The 21,269-nt window shown below is 44.9% G+C and overlaps 1 protein-coding gene across 1 annotated transcript in view; it reads left to right on the top strand.

Annotated features, from left to right (window-relative positions):
- Window positions 1–21,269, top strand: part of LOC113023604 (integrin alpha-M-like) — a 33,185-nt gene that overhangs the window by 3,003 nt on the left and 8,913 nt on the right. Inside the window, exons 2-20 of the mRNA XM_026169781.2 lie at window positions 6,835–6,961; window positions 7,791–7,873; window positions 7,958–8,043; window positions 8,130–8,244; window positions 8,364–8,494; window positions 8,608–8,750; window positions 8,838–8,988; window positions 9,160–9,295; window positions 9,387–9,460; window positions 10,690–10,804; window positions 10,996–11,138; window positions 12,043–12,189; window positions 12,276–12,473; window positions 18,445–18,575; window positions 19,003–19,157; window positions 19,245–19,411; window positions 19,509–19,625; window positions 20,029–20,099; window positions 20,182–20,323. Coding sequence (XP_026025566.2) covers window positions 6,835–6,961; window positions 7,791–7,873; window positions 7,958–8,043; window positions 8,130–8,244; window positions 8,364–8,494; window positions 8,608–8,750; window positions 8,838–8,988; window positions 9,160–9,295; window positions 9,387–9,460; window positions 10,690–10,804; window positions 10,996–11,138; window positions 12,043–12,189; window positions 12,276–12,473; window positions 18,445–18,575; window positions 19,003–19,157; window positions 19,245–19,411; window positions 19,509–19,625; window positions 20,029–20,099; window positions 20,182–20,323 — 2,432 coding nt within the window. The remainder of the gene's footprint in view (window positions 1–6,834; window positions 6,962–7,790; window positions 7,874–7,957; window positions 8,044–8,129; window positions 8,245–8,363; window positions 8,495–8,607; window positions 8,751–8,837; window positions 8,989–9,159; window positions 9,296–9,386; window positions 9,461–10,689; window positions 10,805–10,995; window positions 11,139–12,042; window positions 12,190–12,275; window positions 12,474–18,444; window positions 18,576–19,002; window positions 19,158–19,244; window positions 19,412–19,508; window positions 19,626–20,028; window positions 20,100–20,181; window positions 20,324–21,269) is intronic.

Genomic DNA, 21,269 nt, shown 5'->3' with positions numbered 1-21,269 from the left:
ACGAGGTGTATAAAGTCTTTAATGTTGCCATGGTGAGCTGTGCAAAGTATAAATTGCCTGAAGTGTGTCACTATCATCTCTTACATCTGCAGACTTCTAATACAATTAAGAAGTGAGCTCATCAGACATCTTAATTTCATCTCTATTTCACCACATCAGTTTCCTGTCAAAGTTCTTGTGGTTTGAGTTGCATTGTGGGTAAATGCCAGGTTTTGACAAGGGAGGAGCTTCTGTGAAATGACACAGATGGTATCTCTCGTCCTCCTTCTGAACTGTGTCTTATAAGTACTAACTCTTCTCCAAAAATAGAAGTAACTATTTTGCGGATAAGATAAGAAGCAGGAGAAGAAGGGCGACTGCACTTAATTCACCAGTGCTTGGCTGAGATTTTCTCTGCGTGTCAGCTGTGATGTTGACGATGAAGCCTCGAGCAGGGCGTTTTTCAAATTGTTCATGTTTTAAAACTGGATGATACCAGAAAGGGAGAGACTGAGTGGGTGTGACTGTGAAAGTGCAGCAGTGAACTCACCCTCATTCTTCTTCTTTTGGACTTTTAGAATTGACCACATGTTTTATTCTATATAACCCAAAAGGAACTAATGAGCGTGTAAACCTATTAGGACAGTGTTTACTGTCATCTCACCTGTGGCTGTTATTAAAAAGAATGTGAGCTTCAGGTGGTGTCACCTTGGCTTCACTTTCAGACCTAGAATTTCTGTCCTTTTATATTTTTATGCTTCTCTCTCTGACTGAAACTGTTTAAATGGCCAGCAGGAAGTGACTCCTCTAAACTGCACCCATGAGTCTGCTTCTAACAGTCCTCATCTTTCTTGATACCAACTTTAATACTTTCCTGATGAGTCGTTATTCTTCAATCATTTTGTGAAACTTGTGTTCCCAATTAGGGTCCAGAAACACATTCAGAAAGTGAAGTACACAATAATACTCATGCATTCACTTCTTTTCCAGCTAGATCCATACTATGTGATGTTATCCTGGTATCTCTCCCTCAATTGTCACTAAAGTAAAAAAAACAAAACAACTTAAATGGACAAAAAGGACAAAAAGCTGACTCTCTGATCTCTAACCTACTAATGAACACATGCTGTTGGGTAGTTTTTGGGGCATATCCCTACCAACTATACTTAGTGCAACTTCAGGATTTATCTCTGATGTTTAATATATTGTAATGACCTGGCTGGGGTTGTTAGCCAGGTGCATTCTGGGTATTGTGTTGTCTCTGTGTTTCTATCGTTCTGCTAGTTCATATGTGTTGATTTGCATGTTGTGTTAGTGTTATGTTAATGTAAGCCACAGTGAAGTTGATGTGTGTTCTGTGGAGGGGGGTGAATTGGCATAGTTGGCTGACACCGCGACTCTATGTGGTGGGAGCGTGATAGGGGTTCGGTGTCAGCAGTGTTACGTGGGTGAAAAATACGGCAAATAAATGACTGGTGTGAACCACTACTGCCTCCTGCTGGATCATTTGGGGATTATCAGTCTGCTGCTGAGACGCTCGGGGTCGTGCGGTGTATGAGGCACGAGTGCTCTCCACTCGCTGTGAAGTGTAGCGATAGCCGCTAGCGCCCCGCTAGCCGTTTTAGCTAGTGAGCAGTTTAGCCAGTTTAGCTCCACTAACCCACGGTCGTTACAATTGGTGTCAGAAGTGGGATTCATGAGTGTCTAGCAGACACTATGGAGCCGACCATAGGCGAATTAGAGCGCGTAATCCGAGACAACAGCTCGCTTCTGGAAAGCATGGCTGCCGAGACCCAGCGGAGAAGACCCGAGCTGGGGCGGCCAGAGGGCCACAGCACGCCCCGGAACAGCCACCCCCTGCTCTCCCTGCGACGGGAGGGGATTCCTGGGGCCGCACCACAGCTTCCTGGCAGGACGGCTGCTAAGCTACAGCACTACACTGGGGCGACGCAGCTGGAGCCGTATCTGGCCCAAGTCACGCTGGCTGCCACTCACAACGGGTGGGGTCAAGAAGAGACTGCCACCCACCTAGCGCTTGCACTGGAGGGCCCAGCGCTCCAGGTTCTGCTGGACCTGCCCCCAGAGGAGCAGCGCGACCTCCGGGCCTTGACCACGGCGCTCGGCAGACGGTTTGGACAGAGACCACCAGCCGAACAGAGCAGGGAGGAGCTGGCTTGCCGACGCCGACGCGAAGGAGAGAGCCTGGGGTCCTTTGCTGCGGATGTCCGCCTCTATGCCCGACGGGGCTACCCGACATTCCCAGGAGCGGCACGAGAGGAGCTGGGTCTCCACGCCTTCCTGAGGGGCCTCACACCGGAGAGGCTGCGACAGCATGTCCGGCTGTCATCCCCCCGAGACCTGGAGGAGGCACTGAGGGAGGCTGAGCGGGCTGAGGAGGTGCTGCGGGGCGAGCCAGGGACCCGACGATCGGCCAGGATGGTCGAGCGAGAGATGAACGCGTCCCAGTCGGATGAGGAGGAGGAGGCCAGACGAGCCCAATCAGAGGCAGTTCCACGTCGGAGGCGCCGGACGGACTGCTGTTATCGGTGCGGGGAACCTGGTCACCTCGCCCGGAACTGTCCCGCACCTAGTCCTCGGAGCCGAGTGACATCACCGACGGGAAACGGCCACGGGGTGGGACAGTGAGGGAACCCCCACCCCAATCGTTAAACCCTCTCCATGACACTCATCCCGTGGTGGGCCGCTGTGGGTCCACCCGTGGACTGTACCTGGACTGTATAGTTGATGGACGGTCTTGCCGGGCCCTGGTAGACACGGGGTCCACCATCTGCTTGCTGCGAAGGGGGGTGCTCCCGGAGACGGGTGGCTCATTGCCAAAAGACTGGACCCCTACTCACACAGCGTTGTACACTGTCACAGGAGAAAAGACCGTGATGCCGGGGAAAAAGACTCTGCAGGTGGTGGTGGGAACGAACAGTGTGAACCATGAGTTCTGGCTTGCCGACATAACAGACGAGTGCATTGTTGGACTGGACTTGCTGGCCCACTGGGGGGCACGGGTCGATGTACCGGGAGTTGCCATCCACCTTGGTGCTGAGACCGTGCAGCTTCAAGTGGGCCGCGGTAGCCAGGGACAGACCCCCACCCCACCAGCACCCCCAAAGCCCTTACGCCCCGCAGCTCCATGCCACAGCCAGGGGCCGAGGGCGGCAAGGGTGCGGAAGAGGACCCAGGGGGTGGACGTAAGCAGGGCCAACATCCCGCAGCCAGAGTCGCCGCCTAGCTCGGCAGTCTCCCCGTCACCTGAGACTGTCGCGGCAGTAGAGGAGCTTGGGCGGCGAAGTGGGGTGCACCTCAGTGCGACACAGCAGCAGCAGTTGCAGAGCCTCTTGGCAGAGTTTATGGACACTTTCGCCGCCAGGGAAGAGGACTGCACAAGGACGGGCCTGGTGCAACACACTATAGGCACTGGAGCAGCTGCTCCAATCCGGCTGCGGCCCCACCGCCTGCCCCTCGCCAAACGCCAAGCTGCCGAGGGACTGATAAAAGAGATGGCAGCTAATGGCGTCATTGAACCCTCGGATAGTCCATGGGCCGCACCTATGGTTATGGTGCGGAAGAAAACAGGGGGGTGGCGCCCTTGTGTGGACTACAGGCGTCTGAACGCGGTCACCCGCAAGGACTCTTACCCGTTACCTCGCATCGATGACGCACTGGATTACATCGCTGGGTCCAGTTGGTTCAGCTCGCTAGACCTCCGCAGTGGGTACTGGCAGGTGGAGCTCGCTGCCGAGGCGCGGCCCAAGACTGCATTCACCATAGGGCAAGGACTGTGGCAGTTTAAGGTGATGCCTTTTGGACTATGCAATGCACCAGCCACGTTCGAAAGGTTAATGGAAAGGGTCCTCAAAGACATTCCCCGTGCCCGCTGCGTGGTCTATTTGGATGACTTGCTGACTCATGCTAAGGACTTTGAACAGGCCGTGGCCAACCTACGAGAGGTTCTGACTGCCATCCGCGGGGCCGGACTAAAGCTGAACCCGGCCAAGTGCAACCTTCTTGCTCGCCAGGTGAAGTTCCTGGGACATGTGGTGAGCGAACAGGGGGTGGCTACTGACCCCGAGAAGGTGGTTGCTGTGGGGGACTGGCCTACCCCATCGAACGTCGCCGAGCTACGAAGCTTCCTGGGGCTGGCCTCCTATTACAGGAGGTTTGTAAAAGACTTTGCCACCGTCGCTAGCCCCTTGCATCAGTTGACAAACAAGGGTCAGCGGTTTGGTTGGACGGAGGGCTGTGCAACGGCTTTCGAGCAGCTGAAAACTGCCCTTGTGAGTGCCCTGGTCTTGGCGTATCCTGACCCCAGCCAGCCTTTCATTTTGGACACCGACGCCAGCAACGTGGGGGTCGGAGCGGTGCTCTCCCAGAGGGGAGAGGCTGAGGAGCGAGTGGTGGCATACTACAGCTGCAGCCTCAGCCGGGCCGAGAGGAATTACTGTGTTACCCGGCGTGAGCTGTTGGCTGTGGTCCTGGCGGTTCGTCACTTCCGACCTTACCTCCTGGGCACTAAGTTCCTGCTCAGGACAGACCACGCCAGCCTAACCTGGATGCTGAACTTTCGCCAGCCAGAGGGTCAGGTGGCCCGGTGGCTGGAAATACTACAAGAGTACGACTTTGAGGCCCAGCACCGACCAGGGCGGCAACACGCCAACGCTGACGCCCTGTCCAGGCGCCCCTGTTCTGCGGATGAGTGCCGGTACTGCAGGCGCATGGAGGAGCTGGACCGGGGTCCGACATCGGCAGCAGCAGAACCTGAGGGTGTGGGTGAAGGGCAGGAACCTTTCACCGCGGCGGAGCTACAGCAGCACCAGGTGAGCGATCCAGCGCTGGAGATGGTGAGGGACTGGATGGAGGCAGGGACACGGCCAGACTGGTCCGCCGTGTCTTCCCAAGGGCCCGAGACAAAGTCGCTGTACTCCCAGTGGAACAGCCTGGAGCTCCATGGCGGTGTAATCTACCGGCGGTGGCGAGCGCCAGACGGGGGAGGCGACATACTCCAGCTCCTGGTTCCCCGGGCCTTGCGGCCTGAGGTCCTCCGCTGGGTCCATGGGGCTGCAGGTACTGGCCATTTTGGGAATGGCAAGACGTTGCGACGGCTGAGACGGCGGTTCTACTGGCCGGGGTGTCGTCAGGACGTGGAGATCCACGTCCACTGCTGTGACGACTGCACGGCGCAGAAAGGTCCCAGCCAGCGCTCCCATGCCCCATTGCAGCAATACCTAGTTGGGGCGCCAATGGAGCGGATTGGAGTGGATATCCTGGGTCCATTCCCTGTGACTGATGCCGGCAACCGGTATGTCCTGGTCGCGATGGATTATTTCTCAAAGTGGCCAGAGGCGTACGCGGTGCCGGACCAGAGTGCGGTGACGACGGCGCGGACTCTGGTGGGTGAGATGTTCACGCGGTTTGGTGTACCGGAGGAGCTCCATAGCGACCAAGGGAGGAACTTTGAGAGCCAGGTGCTGGGAGAAGTGTGTCGGAGGCTGGGGGTGAGAAAAACGAGGACCACCCCCCTTCATCCTCAGAGCGATGGTCTGGTTGAGCGGTTCAACCGCACGTTGGCCACCCAGCTGGCCATCCTGACCAGCCAACATCAGAGGGACTGGGACCAACACCTGCCCCTTGTTTTGTGGGCATATCGAACAGCAGTGCAGGAGTCAAGTCAGTGTACTCCTGCGGCGTTGATGTTCGGAAGGGAGCTCCGGACCCCGGTGGACTTGGTGTTCGGAGCGCCCCCTGAGCCGGAGATTGCTGGTGGACCAGAGATGGACTACTTCCGGCGGCTCAGGGAGCGGTTGCACACGGTGCATCAACTGGCAAGACGGACATTGGAGGGAGCCGGGGCCCGCCAGAAACGGGCGTATGATACCCGTGCGCACGGTCCTATGCTGGGGGCCGGAGATCGGGTCTGGGTGTTCTGCCCCCAGAGGAAGCGGGGGCTGACCCCCAAGCTCATGAGCCACTGGCAAGGCCCGGGCGAAATCCTGGAGCAGCTGTCGGAGGTGGTCTTCAGAGTCCGGATGCCGGGGCGGGGAAGGCGGGTGGTGCTACACAAGGACCGGCTGGCGCCATACCATCCGCTTGCCCCCAACCCGCAGGCTGGTGTGCAGCCTGGGGACTCCTCGCCCCCTACGCCCGGCCCGGAGGGGGTCGCCATGGATTCCCAGTCGAGGCCGAAGCGTACTCGACGCCGGCCCGGACATTTGCTGGACTACATTGTGGACAGTTAAGGTTGTGGGGACACTAAACCTTTTTGGGAGGGGGCTGTGTAATGACCTGGCTGGGGTTGTTAGCCAGGTGCATTCTGGGTATTGTGTTGTCTCTGTGTTTCTATCGTTCTGCTAGTTCATATGTGTTGATTTGCATGTTGTGTTAGTGTTATGTTAATGTAAGCCACAGTGAAGTTGATGTGTGTTCTGTGGAGGGGGGTGAATTGGCATAGTTGGCTGACACCGCGACTCTATGTGGTGGGAGCGTGATAGGGGTTCGGTGTCAGCAGTGTTACGTGGGTGAAAAATACGGCAAATAAATGACTGGTGTGAACCACTACTGCCTCCTGCTGGATCATTTGGGGATTATCAGTCTGCTGCTGAGACGCTCGGGGTCGTGCGGTGTATGAGGCACGAGTGCTCTCCACTCGCTGTGAAGTGTAGCGATAGCCGCTAGCGCCCCGCTAGCCGTTTTAGCTAGTGAGCAGTTTAGCCAGTTTAGCTCCACTAACCCACGGTCGTTACAATATATTATTAAAACTTCAGTTATTTGTATTCTTCTTAAATGCAGATATTTTATATTTTAAAGTTGGTAGAACTTTTGATCATATTTTTCTCCTTTTCTCAGCTTCAACCATCCCCGCCTGTTTGGCTTTTAACATCAAAATGACAGAGCCTAAGAAACACGAGGGCGAACCAGGTGATTTCTATGGATACAAAGTGCTACAGTACAAGTCTGGTGATGGTAACAAAAGGTATGTTCGCTGAAATTAAAATGAATATGTGAGATGATTCCAGTTTAGCATTCGAAAGCCTCTTGTGATGGGTTGTGGTTTTGACTTGAGCATTGAATACTGCTGTGACTAATCTAACGCGCTGCTTAAAACAGCAAATGCGTCTTTTTCTAGTTAAAACTCTGTTGCTGTATTTCAAACCCAAATGTTCAGAGTAATTAGAGAAATGAAAAGTTTCAATTTCTGGGACATTTCTTTCAGTATTTTATGTACCGTCATTTTAGAAAAGCTAAGCCGCGACATAAAGAGCAGCCGGTTATTTACTATGGCTGTGGTAACGCTGCTAGAAGTGTTCAGAGTGATTCTCTGCTTGCTAACAAAAATCTTTCAGGTGAATTTCAGTCATGCTGATGCACTTTCAAAGTGTGTATTCACTCACCAGAAGCTTCATGCAAGACAAGATTATCGACTAATTATTGCATTTAAAAATCAGCAGCTGCAGAGTTAAATTTAAATTTATTTTTTTTTAAATAGGAGCACTTGTAGCTGCTTTCATTTTACTGAAAACAGTCAAATTAACCGAAAATGTTTAAGGTGGCTTAAGGAGCACAGCAACACACATAGCATGCCATCAAAATATTAAAGTTGATGTTGTTAACTCAAAATCAAAGCTGGGGTGTCGCACTCATTTAATTCAAGGGACACACAGAACCCAGTTTGATCCAAGTGATCTGGAAAAGTAAATGCACAACAGAGCTACAACATTTTTTTTCTATGTTTCAAAAAATTTGTATAGATCTGCCAGGACTTTGAACTTTTCCTGTTTAATTAGTGTCATCATTTTCCACAGGATAGTCGTCACTGCACCTCTCAGGCTAAATGGATCTGGAGGAATTTACCAACCTCACCAAAACAAGTGGTTCAACCCTTCTGGTATCAACAGAATATTACACAATTTATAACTTACAACTAAATACATTACTGTAAAAGTTTGTATTTTATAATAAAATGCTTCAGTTGCAGAGGACCTGCAGTCAAACACAACAGCAGTCAAACATCTTGGCTTGTCGATCGCTGCTGATTCCTCCGGCTCCAGATTCACTGTGAGTAAATCACTCTCTCTCCTCATCACTGTGAGCAAAACAAATTAATATGCGGAGCTTTATTTAACTTTTATGCTCTGATTTAGGTTTGCAGTCCAAGTTTGGTGCATGAATGCTATGAGAACTCCTATCTGAACAGTATTTGTTATGAGCTCTCGGATCAACTCCAGAAAATTTCCTCTTTCAAACCTGCGTATCAAGGTAAAGTGTGTTTTGAAAAGGCATTCCTTAATGTTCAAATGATGACTAAATTATTTTATTTTTTCATAAATTTTATGGTATTGGGATACAGACATATTTTTATTTTATTATTTTCCCAGATTGCACCAAAAAGACAGTGGACCTCGTCTTTCTGTTCGATGGATCAGCGAGTATGACTGAAGATGAATTCAACAAGAATAAAGATTTTATTGTGGATATAATGAACAGCCTGAAGAACACATCGATCAAGGTCACTGCACTACTGCAACATTTAAGCATTCACAGCTTTTATTTTTTACGATACTGTATATATAAGATATACTGTTTGGTGTCGTATCTAAATAATTTATGTTGGTTTTTCAGTTTGCAGCAGTTCAGTTCTCCACAACAGTCCACAAAGTGTTTGACTTCAACGACTATGCAGCTAAACGTGCTTTCGATAAACTTAAGGATGACAAACATTTAAAAACTCTCACCAACACACACAGAGCCCTCGAATTCATTTTGTAAGTTTTATTTAGTGTTAATGTGTTCATGTTTACAGCTTCGTTTATTTTGAGTGTGACAAAATCTGTTTTCTACTTTTGTTTCAGTGATCAAATCTTTGACAACCCAGCTGCAGGCGCCTCTCCTGATGCAACTAAAGCTCTGATTCTAATCACAGACGGAGATCCCTCTGATACAGACAGAAAAGGGATAATTAAAAAATATGATGAGAAAAATATAATTCGTCTTGTTATTGGGGTAATGTCATATATCATGTCTCCTCTTTCTTCTGTTTAGTGGCTCCTTTTAATGTATTTAGTTTTTACTGTTGTGGGTCAGAACAAGTCTAATGTGTAGAACTGATCTTTTTCTTATGCTGATGTCAGACTTGGAACTCCTTCATGTTTTAAAGCTGTGTTCTGGTTTCAGATCAAGGATGCAAAGCTGGATAAATTTAGGGCCATCGCTTCAGAACCAAAAGACAAAAATGCCTTCAAAATTGAGAATTATGATGGACTCAAAGGAGTATTGGAGAATTTTCAGAAAAAGATCTTTGCTGTGGAAGGTGGCGTCTAATTTCTTTCCCCAATTAAAAAGTATATGTTATCTTCCACATGTGCAGCTGTAACGTGTACTCCCTGATGATCCATATTTAGGTTCCAAAGGGGCTCGAGCAGGAAACCTGACTGATGAAATGTCTCAGAGTGGATTCAGCGCTGTTTTCAACAAGGTGAGCAAAATTTATCTGAGCACCTTAAACTCATCTGAAGATCAGAGTAAAGGCTTAGAAACCACACAACATGAGCTGAAGCTGAATTGTTTAAAGGCTTAAAACTTAATTTCTGCTGCTGAATAACTGAAAAAATGAGTCCAGCTGCATCAGGTCAGATGACACAGTTGATCTTATACATTCTTTTCTAATCATACCTGAGATTTCTGTCCTCTTTCTGTGGTCGCAAATTTTGAAGCCATCCTGATAACCTTCTCCCACCAACGATGTGGAGATCCAACCTCTTTAGATACAATTAAAATCAAGACACTCAAAAAGATGCTCTGGAAAAGAGTAGAATTCTTGGAACAGAGTTTAATACACTGAATCATATGAACAGCAGGAAAAATACATACAGACATTTAGCAAGAAAATTACAAAGCAGAAAGCAAGCAAAGCAAAACCCCGGGGTGTACAGCCTTATGCACAGACAGCAGAGCAACACAGAGACGGACAGAGAGAAACAGCAGAGGGGAAGAAAGTGCTGGGGGTGTCCTCTGGTCCCCTAGTATATAGGGACCAGTATCCCCGCACCCTGCTGCTGGGTAACTTTCTAACCCGTCCAAACACAGCTGCAGGGGTCAGGTAGCGGCCAAGGTCTTGGCCAGAGGCCAGTCAGGACTCCGGCTACCCTTTGGCTTTGGCTCATCACAACAGGTCATGACACGGTCAAACATCACACATTAATCCTAATTATTAAATCTTACACAGCAAGTGGCACATAACTACATAGGTTACATGCTTCAGTGTAGGTTCAAAGTGTGTGTGTGTGTGTGTGTGTGTGTGTGTGTGTGTGTGTGTGTGTGTGTGTGTGTGTGTGTGTGTGTGTGTGTGTGTGTGTGTGTGTGTGTGTTTATATCATATGGTATATTATCGTGATGTGTTCAGGATCTCTGTTACAATGTTACTGTTTTGGTTGTGCTGCATGAAAGATGTTGAGTGTGTATTGGGGAAGGTTAGTTACCGGAGCTGGAGAGTGAGTTATTCAGGCAAACTCTCAACAGCATTAACTGCCCTGTTACTGTAAAACTTTAATAAACCATGGTGAAACAAAATGCCTTGTGCTTAAGACTCTACATGAAAGTTAAAATATGGATGTTCAGTGCACATAGATATATATATATAGTTACATAGTTATACATATCATACAAAAACTCACCACATTTCCACTTGTGCGTTCCTGTTTTTAGGATACACTGATTCTGGGTTCAGTGGGAACAAACAGCTGGCGTGGTTCTCTCCAAGAACGTCGAGATAAAACAAAAACAATTGAGGATCAAGAAATGGAGATGGACTCCTACATGGGTAAACTTTATTTACACATTATCTGATGTTTCTTTTTTTAAAATAAGATTTCGTTATTTGGCTCAACACTAGAACAAATGAACTCTGGAAGGTTCCAGTCTAGATCAGTTTTAATATCTTCCAAGTACAACAAATACACACATTCGTTTTTCAAATAAAAACATGTTGTGTGTTATATTTGCCTCTTGCAGGATATTCTGTCTCTGTTGGAGAGAGAGGTGGGGTTTCTTTGTATTTCACGGGTGCACCCCGGTTTCAGCACACAGGACAGGTTGTACTTTTCAAACAAAACAGCAACAACTGGATCCCAGCACAAAGAATAACTGGAGACCAGGTCAGTACCTTTTAATTGTTTTTCTTCATATGGCTCCGTTTGACTTTGGAAGTAATTCTATGTCTCCATGTCATTGTTGATACCTGATTGTAGTGTTGCCTTGAAATAAATGCAAATTTTCTTGATCAAATCTACTGTTATTTCTATTTTAAATCACTTCTATGTGTAGATCAGCAATTCACATTAACAATTATAGAAAGGTGCTCTATATTATAAAGTAAAGACAGTGAAATATTAGAGAACCACAACAAGCAGACGATCAGCATGATCAAACACTTGATTGAACTCTAGTAACAGGAACAGACATCTAGCAGACTGGTTGAGATAAAATAAGACAGAAAATAAGAGCATGGAGATAAACCACCAATGTCAAACATGACAAAACACAATTTAAAGGAGAGAGAAGACAGAAGTCACCAAGTTGCAGTAATGATGTCGTACAGGGATTGAAAAGATGGGAGTGAAAGAAATATGAAATGCATCACTAGTAGTCTGAGTCTAAAATGATGATAGCGTTCAATGTTTGCAACTTTCCAGACTTGTGCAAAGGCAAATAAACTCTGTGGCTACACAGAGGAAACCAAAGAACTTCTTTACACTGGCACCTTGTTTGATTTAATAAAAACAGTTCAAAAATAAAACTTGTTCAAAGCACCGTAAAGCATTAAACTTACTTTGCAGGCATACATGTCGGTTTCTGTAACTGTTTTTAGGGATTCTTGTTTTTGTCAGCATGTTTATTTTGTTTTGTGAAATCATATTTTCTGGCAGTAATATTGTGTTTTCTGTACATGAAGCATTTTCCCTGCATTGATGATTTTTGAGGCACATTTTTCTATATCCCTAAATGATATAAATCTATAATTAAAACAACACTGAACTAATGATATAACTAACTTGTCAGATCGGTTCCTACTTCGGCGCCGAGCTGTGTTCGGTGGATATTAACTCAGACGGTGACACTGATTTCCTGCTGGTGGGAGCGCCAACGTTTTACCAGCTTCAGGAGAAGAAAGAAGGTCAGATCTACATCTACACTCTGACTGATGAGGTGAGCCACCACTTTGTGATATTACAGTGTGACATTCAATGCTTTCATGATCAAACTCAATGAACTAATCTCCTCTTTTCTCATAGCTGCAACTGAAAAGTGAACTGATTGTGATGGGACCATCCATGGGTAGATTTGGCACCACCATATCCAGCCTCGCAGACCTGAATGGAGATGAACTCCGAGACGTTGCTGTCGGAGCTCCGCTTGAGGATGATAACAGAGGTGCTGTGTATATCTACCTTGGAGACAGACATAGAGGGATACGCAGCACTTTCAGCCAGGTGAGAGACGGACATGGAAACCACAGTAACCATAAACAGCAATGGGTTTGGAACAAGTGAAATATTTTTCAGTAATTTTGAATTTACTTTTAAAAACATTTTTCTGTCTCAGTCTTAACACTTACATAAGTTACATTCAGCAACAGCATCGTAGGAACTTATACAACTTATAAAACCTCATGCGTGTATAAATGGACACAGAAGGACATAGCCACTGTGACATCACTATAATTTAAGCTGAGAAAAGTCAAAATATCAAAGTAACATGAGAAACTTTTTAAGTTTCTCAATCTTTGACTTTACTAAATCAACATATTTAGCTGACTTTTCTTGTTCATCCAATAACAATATTCCTCTGAACTTAAAAATAAATGTTAAACTAAAAGAAAGTGAAATTCTTGTTTTTGCTATTAACAATGTTTGACAGCTTACTTATTTCCTGTTTGTCTTTTTTTTTTTTTTTTGGCCACAAGATTGGAAAAATGGGAGCATCACTTAAAGAAAGATGTCTGCTGTTTACATTTTTTTTTAAAAAGGGGGAAAACAGAGGATCAGATCAGAAATGTTCTTGCTAACCTGACAGGAATGTTGTAATTAGTAGGGGTGCAACGATACTCTTATCGATATTGAACCGTTCGATACAGTGCTTTCGGTTCAGTACGCATATGTATGAACAATACCAAATACATTTTTAATTTATTTTATCAACTTTCCTTCTGATGATGCTGTCTGTGTTGAGCGCTCAGTGGATCTGCTCGACAGTGCAGCCTAGGCGGAGTAGTCGAACGCAGATTCACTGAGCAGGCAAGCTAGCGAGACAGAAGTTAAGCTCTCCTTGCAACATGGCAAATTGAACCTCCCCCACCCTCATTCAGATCTGGCGTTTGGAACTATTTTGGTTTTCATGTGATGTATGACCCTGAAGGTAAGCGCGTCATGGACTAAAGTAAAACAGTATGTTGGATGTTCCACAATGCTCAATTACATGGGTGGGAGCTAGTGTGTTAGCGCAGTTAGCTCGTTAACATGTTGGCCGTCCAGCCCCATGCACGGGCGATCTGCGGTAGCTCGTTAACGGAGATTTGCCGTGTTGTGGCGTTAACGTCATTTCAACGAGATTAACCTGAAAGCACTAGTGGGAACACAACAAATATGACTGCACATTTACGCTGACATCATCCTAGTGCAAAGACAAGTGGAAGCAGACAAAAACAACAAGCACGCATGCTACAAACTTTACCCGAGTCATTTAGACAGCCGTTAGCACATGATTCTCCTTACGGGACCTGATATGTTTAATATGCTGCTGAGAATATAGCCCAGAAGAAGCGTATAGTATAGCTTTTATTTTGGAAAGAGCCATTTCTCTGTAATAAACTCTCTTTTCCAAAGATGAGTGATTCCTTAATCAGATACAGGGCTCGCAAAATCGCCTGCCCAACGTCCAGGGGCTAGCGATTTTTCCAGTCGGGCTACCAAAATCTATCTCTGCCCTGCCTGTCGGGCTATCATAGGAAGGAAAAATATATGTCAATGCTTTTGCATTCTTTCGGAAATGTAGCTGGGTAATTATGTCATTGGCATCGGTGAGCCACTGTCAATATGTGACATATTGAAATCGCGTTTGAATTTGCCCTTGTCTTTTGCTTTCACTTTGCAATCACGTGAACTGTGTATAGAGAGCGATAGCACTGATTGGTGAGTGATGATAATTTGCGCACCAATTCCTCTGACATCGTCTTATCAATCGTTAGCTTACTACGCAAACATGACAAGTGAAATCTCCCGCAGCTTAAACATGTGAGAGGTTGATCGAGCAGAGAATCGCTGAGCGTTATGTGAGTGCGTGTGTAAAAGCAGCAGGATATATATTGTAGCGGGTCAGGGCTGTTTGTACAGTTATGTTTTGTTTATGTTGCCATAGTGACGGGTGACGCCCTCTCGCTGCTACGGTGTGTCCTTCCGGGGTCAGAGGGCGCCCTGTGTGGTGTTGTTGTTGTTGTTGTTGCTGTGCTGTTGCCATGCTGAGCAGTTAGCTAGCGACAGTGTTCTTCTGCAGATGTCAATAAACGGCTGTGCTCCCTGGCTAGCTCACGGGAAGCAAGACCAAACGACACCTCCGTCTCCTCCTTGTCTGAGCTCGCCACATTGGTGTCAGAAGTGGGATGATGGTGGCACCCCATGTTCTGACCCCAGTGACTTTTCCCCCGCCGGTCGTGACCATCCGGTGCGCCAAAAGAAGGCACCTGGACATTTGCAGGACTTTGTGTGGGGTAATGGGGTCGTCGGGGACGACTGACCCCTTAGGTGGGGGCTATGTAGCGGGTCAGGGCTGTTCGGGGTTCTGTTTGTACAGTTATGTTTTATTTATGTTGCCATAGTGACGGGTGATGCCCTCTCGCTGCGACGGTGTGTCCTTCCGGGGTCAGAGGGCGGCCTGTGCTCCCTGGCTAGCTCACGGGAAGCAAGACCAAACGATACCTCCGTCTCCTCCTTGTCTGAGCTCGCCACAATATTTTAGTTCTGCTGAGCCAAATAAGACAGGTCAGGGTGAAGAAGTGACAGCCAAAGAAAAGCTTACCACAAAACGAAAAAGTTATGACAAATCAGACTATAAGGCAAAAAGAAAGTGCAGCTTTATGGTTTCATGGACAAAAGAATTTCTGTGGCTGCAATACGACAAGCGAAATAACCAGGGCTGCACATAAGTGGTCCGCAGGTGCGCATTCGCTGTCAAAATAAAAAAAAAAACGGGCACAAGATAAGAAGTTTCAACGCGTGTTTGCATACATAAGATTTTCAGGAGGAGGACAGACATTTGTTTAGAACTCTTAAAGATGTCGAAGAAGCTCCTTTAAGCAATTACTGTGATGTTACGCCACCTCCAAAGAAATGTCAGAAGGAGTCCGAACCACAAAAGAAGCACGTATTCTCGGAAGAGTAGTTGCAGGAGGTGAGCTGGCTTCAAACAAATGATGAACGCACAGAGATGTGGTGCAGAATGTGCCGTGAAAATGTAATAAATGACAAATTAAAAAGGCATGAACATTTTTTTTTATCGAAAAAATATCGAACCGTGACACCAAAGTATCGAACCGAACCGTGAATTTTGTGTATTGTTGCACCCCTAGTAATTAGGTCAAGAAAAATATTCAAGTGTCTGGAAGTAAACCTCAGTGAACTCAATAATAGTCAAAGGTTGTTCAAGGTTCTTTATTTGTCACATGCATAGTTAAACAAGTATAACACACAGTGAAATGTAGCCTGACACGCTCGACATGTGCAAAAATGAGGGGGGGGGGGGGGTAGAGGAAGAACATTTTTTATATATATATATATATATTATATATAAATATATAAATATATATACACACACACACACACACACACACACACACACACACACACACATTGGGTGAATGTGCAGTAGTAGCAGTTGGGGATACTACTGTCAAAGTGCTTTACAGGTCAGCCAGTGAAAACAACGGGGAAAATAGAAATAGGCTACAAAAAAACCACCACCACCAGTAGGCAACGGGTGAAGCGTCTTGCCCAAGGACGCAATGACCGAGACTGTCCAAGCCGGGGCTCAAACTGGCAACCTTCTGATTACAAGGCGAACTCCCAACTCTTGAGCCACGATCGCCTCTACGCTAAAATAAAATAATGTAAACTACAATAAAACAGAAAAACAGGGTGTTAATTCAAGCTAAAAGCCATCGTAGTGCTTTAATCTGCTGAGTCAACTGAGATTAAAATCTTTTAAGGTACAGCTGGCCATGAATCCCATGATTTTAAGTATCATTTCAAGTAACAAAAAAAAAACTTTACCAGCACAAATCTCCAGCAAGTCAGCTCAATCTCTGAGCAGTGTTTACTTTTAATGGAATAGTATTTTATTGTATAATTTAGTACACATTACATAATTTTGTATTACTGTAATTGTTTTCTTCATTTGAATATAGTACACGTGTAGCATTCATTTCATTGTTTACTAACTAACAACAACAACAACAACAAACTTTATTTATATAGCACATTTAAAACCAGTGGTGTACAAAAAATGCTTAACATACAAGAGGGGGAGATGAAGTAACAGGGGAGGATCAAGGCTGTGGCAAAGTACCAACATGCTAGCATGTTAGATGGCATTTAAAACACAGAAGCAAAAGAAATCCATATAAAAGCATAAAAGAACAATATGTGTAAAGGATAAAACAGTCAAAAATTTTAAAAATGATTAAAAGTAGTTAAGAATGGACTGAAGATAGAAATAAGCATTAAACTAACTAACAACCAGTCATTAACTGGTAGAAAAGGTGAGGCTAAATAAGTGGGTTTTTAACCGCAGTTTGAAGGATTGAATGGAATCAGACTCGCGGATAGCAATGGGGAGGTTATACCGTAGACCGGGTGCAGCCAAGGCAAATGCTTGGTCACCTCTAGTCTTCAGCCAGGGTCTCAGCTGTACCAAGAGTTCCTGGGAAGATGATCTTAGTACTCTAGTAGGCGTGTATAATCTAAGTAGCTCAATGAGGTAGCTTGGAGCTATATTGTTAATAATTCGGAAGGTAAGCAGCAGGATTTTGAATCGAATGCGATACTTAACGGGAAGCCAATGCAGGTCAGCAAGGACAGGGGTGATAGAGACACGCCGCCCACTACCAGTAAGGAGACGAGCCGCATTCTGAATTTGCAGTCTATGGAGAAGAGTCGAGTTAAGACCAAAGTGAAGGGAGCTGCAATAATCCAACCTAGATGTCACGAAGGTGTGGATAAGCTTTTCCAGGTCCCTATGCGGGACATAATGCCTGACTTTGCTAATAAGACACAATTGATAGAAGCAAGATTTGACAACAGCAGACGCTTGTTTGTCAAATTTTAAAGAGCTATCCAAAAACACACCCAGGCCATTAACAGTGTCGGTGAGGAAACTATCAAAGGAACCGAAGGCATCACGGAGTTGGCCACAGGGAATACTACTGTCAAACACGAGAGATAAGCGAGCCAATCTTTGACTTTGCGCAAGCACTCACGAAAACCATGCAAAGACATAGCAGGATCATCAGTTAATTCGAAATAGATCTGTATGTCGTCAGCGTGACAATTATGTGCAATGTTGTACTTCACAAAGATGCCTAAGGGGAGCATATACAGTGAGAAGAGCAGGGGGCCGAGGACAGATCCTTGAGGCATGCCACACGAGAGAGGTGCAGCAGAGGAGAGATAAGGGCCAAAATTGATCGAGAAAGAGCTATTAGAAAGATATGACTTAAACCAATCTGGGGCGGCACCTCTAATGCCAACTGTGTGTTCAAGCCTCGCTAATAGGGTGTTATGATCTACCATATCAAAGGCCGAGGATGGATCCAGTAGGACCAGGACTGAAGAGCGTCCAGAGTCAGCAATCAGAAGGAGATCATTGAGCAAGGCTGTTTCAGGAAAGAGAATGAGGCAGCTCAGTCTCTTTCCTTTGACAAGAGTTTCTACCAATCCTACTATTAATGATACTAACTAATCATGTGAACATATTCCAGCTGATAAAATCCTGAAAATACAAGCCAAGGGCTTCAATTAACCTTCACATGAAACATCAGAATAGGAAACAAACAACTTGAGCTCATAGATTTTGACTTTGGAATGATTGCTGATATTTGTGAAACTGTTGATCTCTGGAATTTAAAAAAACAAAACAAGCAAAACACAAAAACAGCCAACTGTCTGTGAGTGGAAAAGGCTTAGATAAAGAGCATCGAGGCGACTGTTTTTGTCATTTGGTGCTGTATAAATACAATTAAATTAGAATAGAGAGGATGGAGGAGAATGGGCAAAATGTCATGTGAAATCTACATCACAAAGAGTAGCATTTCTTATAAGACCTTTGTTAAATTTTAATGTAAATACACCGTTTTTCTCTGCCATACAAATATGTGCGAAAACACTTTTTCAGTATTGAAATCTCTTATTTCAGAGAATCACAGGAGACAAAATAACACCTGGGATAAGATTCTTTGGACAGGCCATCGATGGGGGCGTCGGCATCAAAGAGGATGGCCTCCCAGATATTGTGATCGGATCACAGGGCGCTGCTGTTGTCTTAAGGTAGGGTTAGTGTGCTTAGTGTTAGGGTTACAGCTCCCTTTGCACAACTCTTGTGCTTTGAGTTTTAATTTGGGGGGAAAACACAAAGTTTAAGTTGTTGTTGTTGCCGCAAATTGCTCCATAATGTGTAGATGCAGTTTTTTGCAAATTGGTGAATTTCTGCCCATCATTACCTGTGAGAAACTCGACCACTTTCTCATTTTAAACATTTGATATTTTTTATGTTCTGTTGTGAATAAAATATGGATTTATGGATGCATTCTGTTGTTACATTTTATAAAGTGTCCCAAATTTTTCAGATTTGGTTTTGTATATAAAATAATGAACTAATGTTGCTATACTGTATTATGTCCTGATATATAAAACCTTAGTATTGAAAGAGGGCATCATTACTACTTTCTTATTACTGTTCTTAAATGTCTTTCAGCTCCAAGCCCGTCTTTAATGTGATGGCTCACCTATCTTTCCACCCTAAGGAGATAAGCACAGAGAAACTTGACTGTCAGGGTGCAGAAGGAAATTTACTTATGCTTACCATAACAGCCTGTTTTGAAATGGTAGAAGCAACAAAGAGCAAACAAGGTAGGAGCCTCATTCAGTAAACCATTTAACAGCTGCTGACTGCACCCTGTGAATGCATTATTGTAATCCTGCTCTGCGGGTTTACAGGGAATGTGAGCTCTGGACTGAACATCACATACATGTTCGCCGTGGACCCAATGAGACAAAAACATCGAGGTTTCTTCACTCAAACTGATACGAAAACCAGGAGTCTTACCTCCACCTATGAGCTGAAAGATGAAATGACTTGCTTAAACTTCTCCATCTACATGCACGTATGAAGCTGAATTCATAATATTTGCACATATTCTCAATCTGATCAAAAGCAAACCTCGTGTTTATTGCTCCTCTCTTGTTGCTTTTGCTTTACAGAAATGTGTGATCGACACGTTGTCACCGATCAGCATCAAATTAAACTTTTCTCAAGCTGACAGTGAGACTGCTAACATCACCCTGAACATGGACAGCAAAAAGCAGTCTGCTGTTGAGGTACGTTCTACATACAACATCAATATTCACAAAATTGACAAAGCTGCATCTACACATCCACTATTTTGAGTGTTAAATGAACACTTTGACAGTGTTATCAGTAGCCTAGTCAGGTTTAAAGATTAACAACGACTAACACTGAGCATTTTCAAACACTGAAAAATAACCTAAAATGTTAGGGATATTCCAGTGTTAGAAAATCAGTACTGCTTAGTGTTAGGCTCCTGTTAAAATATAACACTGTCAGTGTTCATTTAATACCGGAAAGAGTGAACCTATATAGAAACTCTCTAGTGTCAATTTAACACTGTACAATTTTACCACATTCACCACCTCAGTTTAGTGTGTTAGGAAGGAAATCTTTTTTCTGGCATCAATTAAACACAAGTTTTATTTTTCGCAGGTTCCTTTTGAGAAACAATGTAGAAAAAATGACACTTGTATCGCTGAACTGGATGTCAAATTCAAATTCGAGTATGTATATCTACAAACACGACTCAGATATAATACGATTAATGTCATATGTTTAATATTAGGTGTTGTTTGTCTCTCTCAGGACTCCGACATTATTGGTGACAGAAAATAACTACTTCAATGTGACTATACATTTGAAAAATGATGGTGATGACTCATACAACACCAGCCTTATAATGTTCTATCCTCCAGGCCTCTCCTTCTCTAGGATGACTCTTATAAAGGTAACTATAAAGATACATTACAAGACAATACAGTTTTATTTAAATAGCACGTTTAAAAACGTCGGAGCAGTATGCATCACGTGATAGAGCAGCTGTGGCATGCAGGACCTGTCAGTGGTCTGGATAGCATGTGGAGCTTCGCTAGCAACCCGGCATTTCATCTCCGACAAAGTTATCCCCGAGAAAAGTAAAGCACGTGTGTAAGTCCATCTCTTAATGTTTGTAAAGCATTCCCACGTTAAGCTTAACGAGCGACTGCCTCTCGCTCTCCGGCTGCTACTTCAATCGTGAAACTGCTAATGATCAGCTGATCGGCTTTTCTGTCGTGAGTCTCTCTTGTTTGTTTTTGGTCCACTTTGCGCCAGAAAGAGCTAACCAGCGGCTGGACAACAGCAGCACGTTTAAGCTTGATCAGCTGTTGTTACAATTTATTTAATATTTCTTTCTACTCCAGGATCTTTTCCTACGTAGCTGACGGCTGGTAACTGTGCAGGGGCGGATCTAGCAAAGTTTAGCCAGGGGGGCCGATAGGGCATTAACAGGGAAAAGGGGGCACAAAGACATACTTTTCTTTCTTATTCTCATTTAAAATGTCTAGCTTTTAATAAATAATTATCTGACACCCAAAGTTTTAATTTGATGTAAAATGAATAGAAGTCAATTACTGTATATAGTGACTATTAAGTCTAATATATATACCCTAGTAAGCTATAGTACATTTTCATTTGGGAAGGTACCATCTGTGCAGTCTGCAATTTTGTTGAAGAAAGATGTTGAATCTATTTAATATTTCTTGAAAAATAATTGATTTCTGTGCATTTTTTTTCACACTGCATCAAATTAAGGTTGATTACGTTGATTAAGCATCATGAGGTGGAGCGTGAGGGGTGGTTCCCTATTTTTTATTTATTTATTTTTGTTGTTGCTGGGAGTTGGAACCCTATTA

The sequence above is a fragment of the Astatotilapia calliptera genome, chromosome 6 (assembly GCF_964374335.1).
Source record: "Astatotilapia calliptera chromosome 6, fAstCal68.1, whole genome shotgun sequence".
NCBI classification, from domain to species: domain Eukaryota; kingdom Metazoa; phylum Chordata; class Actinopteri; order Cichliformes; family Cichlidae; genus Astatotilapia; species Astatotilapia calliptera.
Note: the sequence above shows the minus strand (reverse complement) of the source record. Positions and strands in the feature narration are given on the sequence as shown.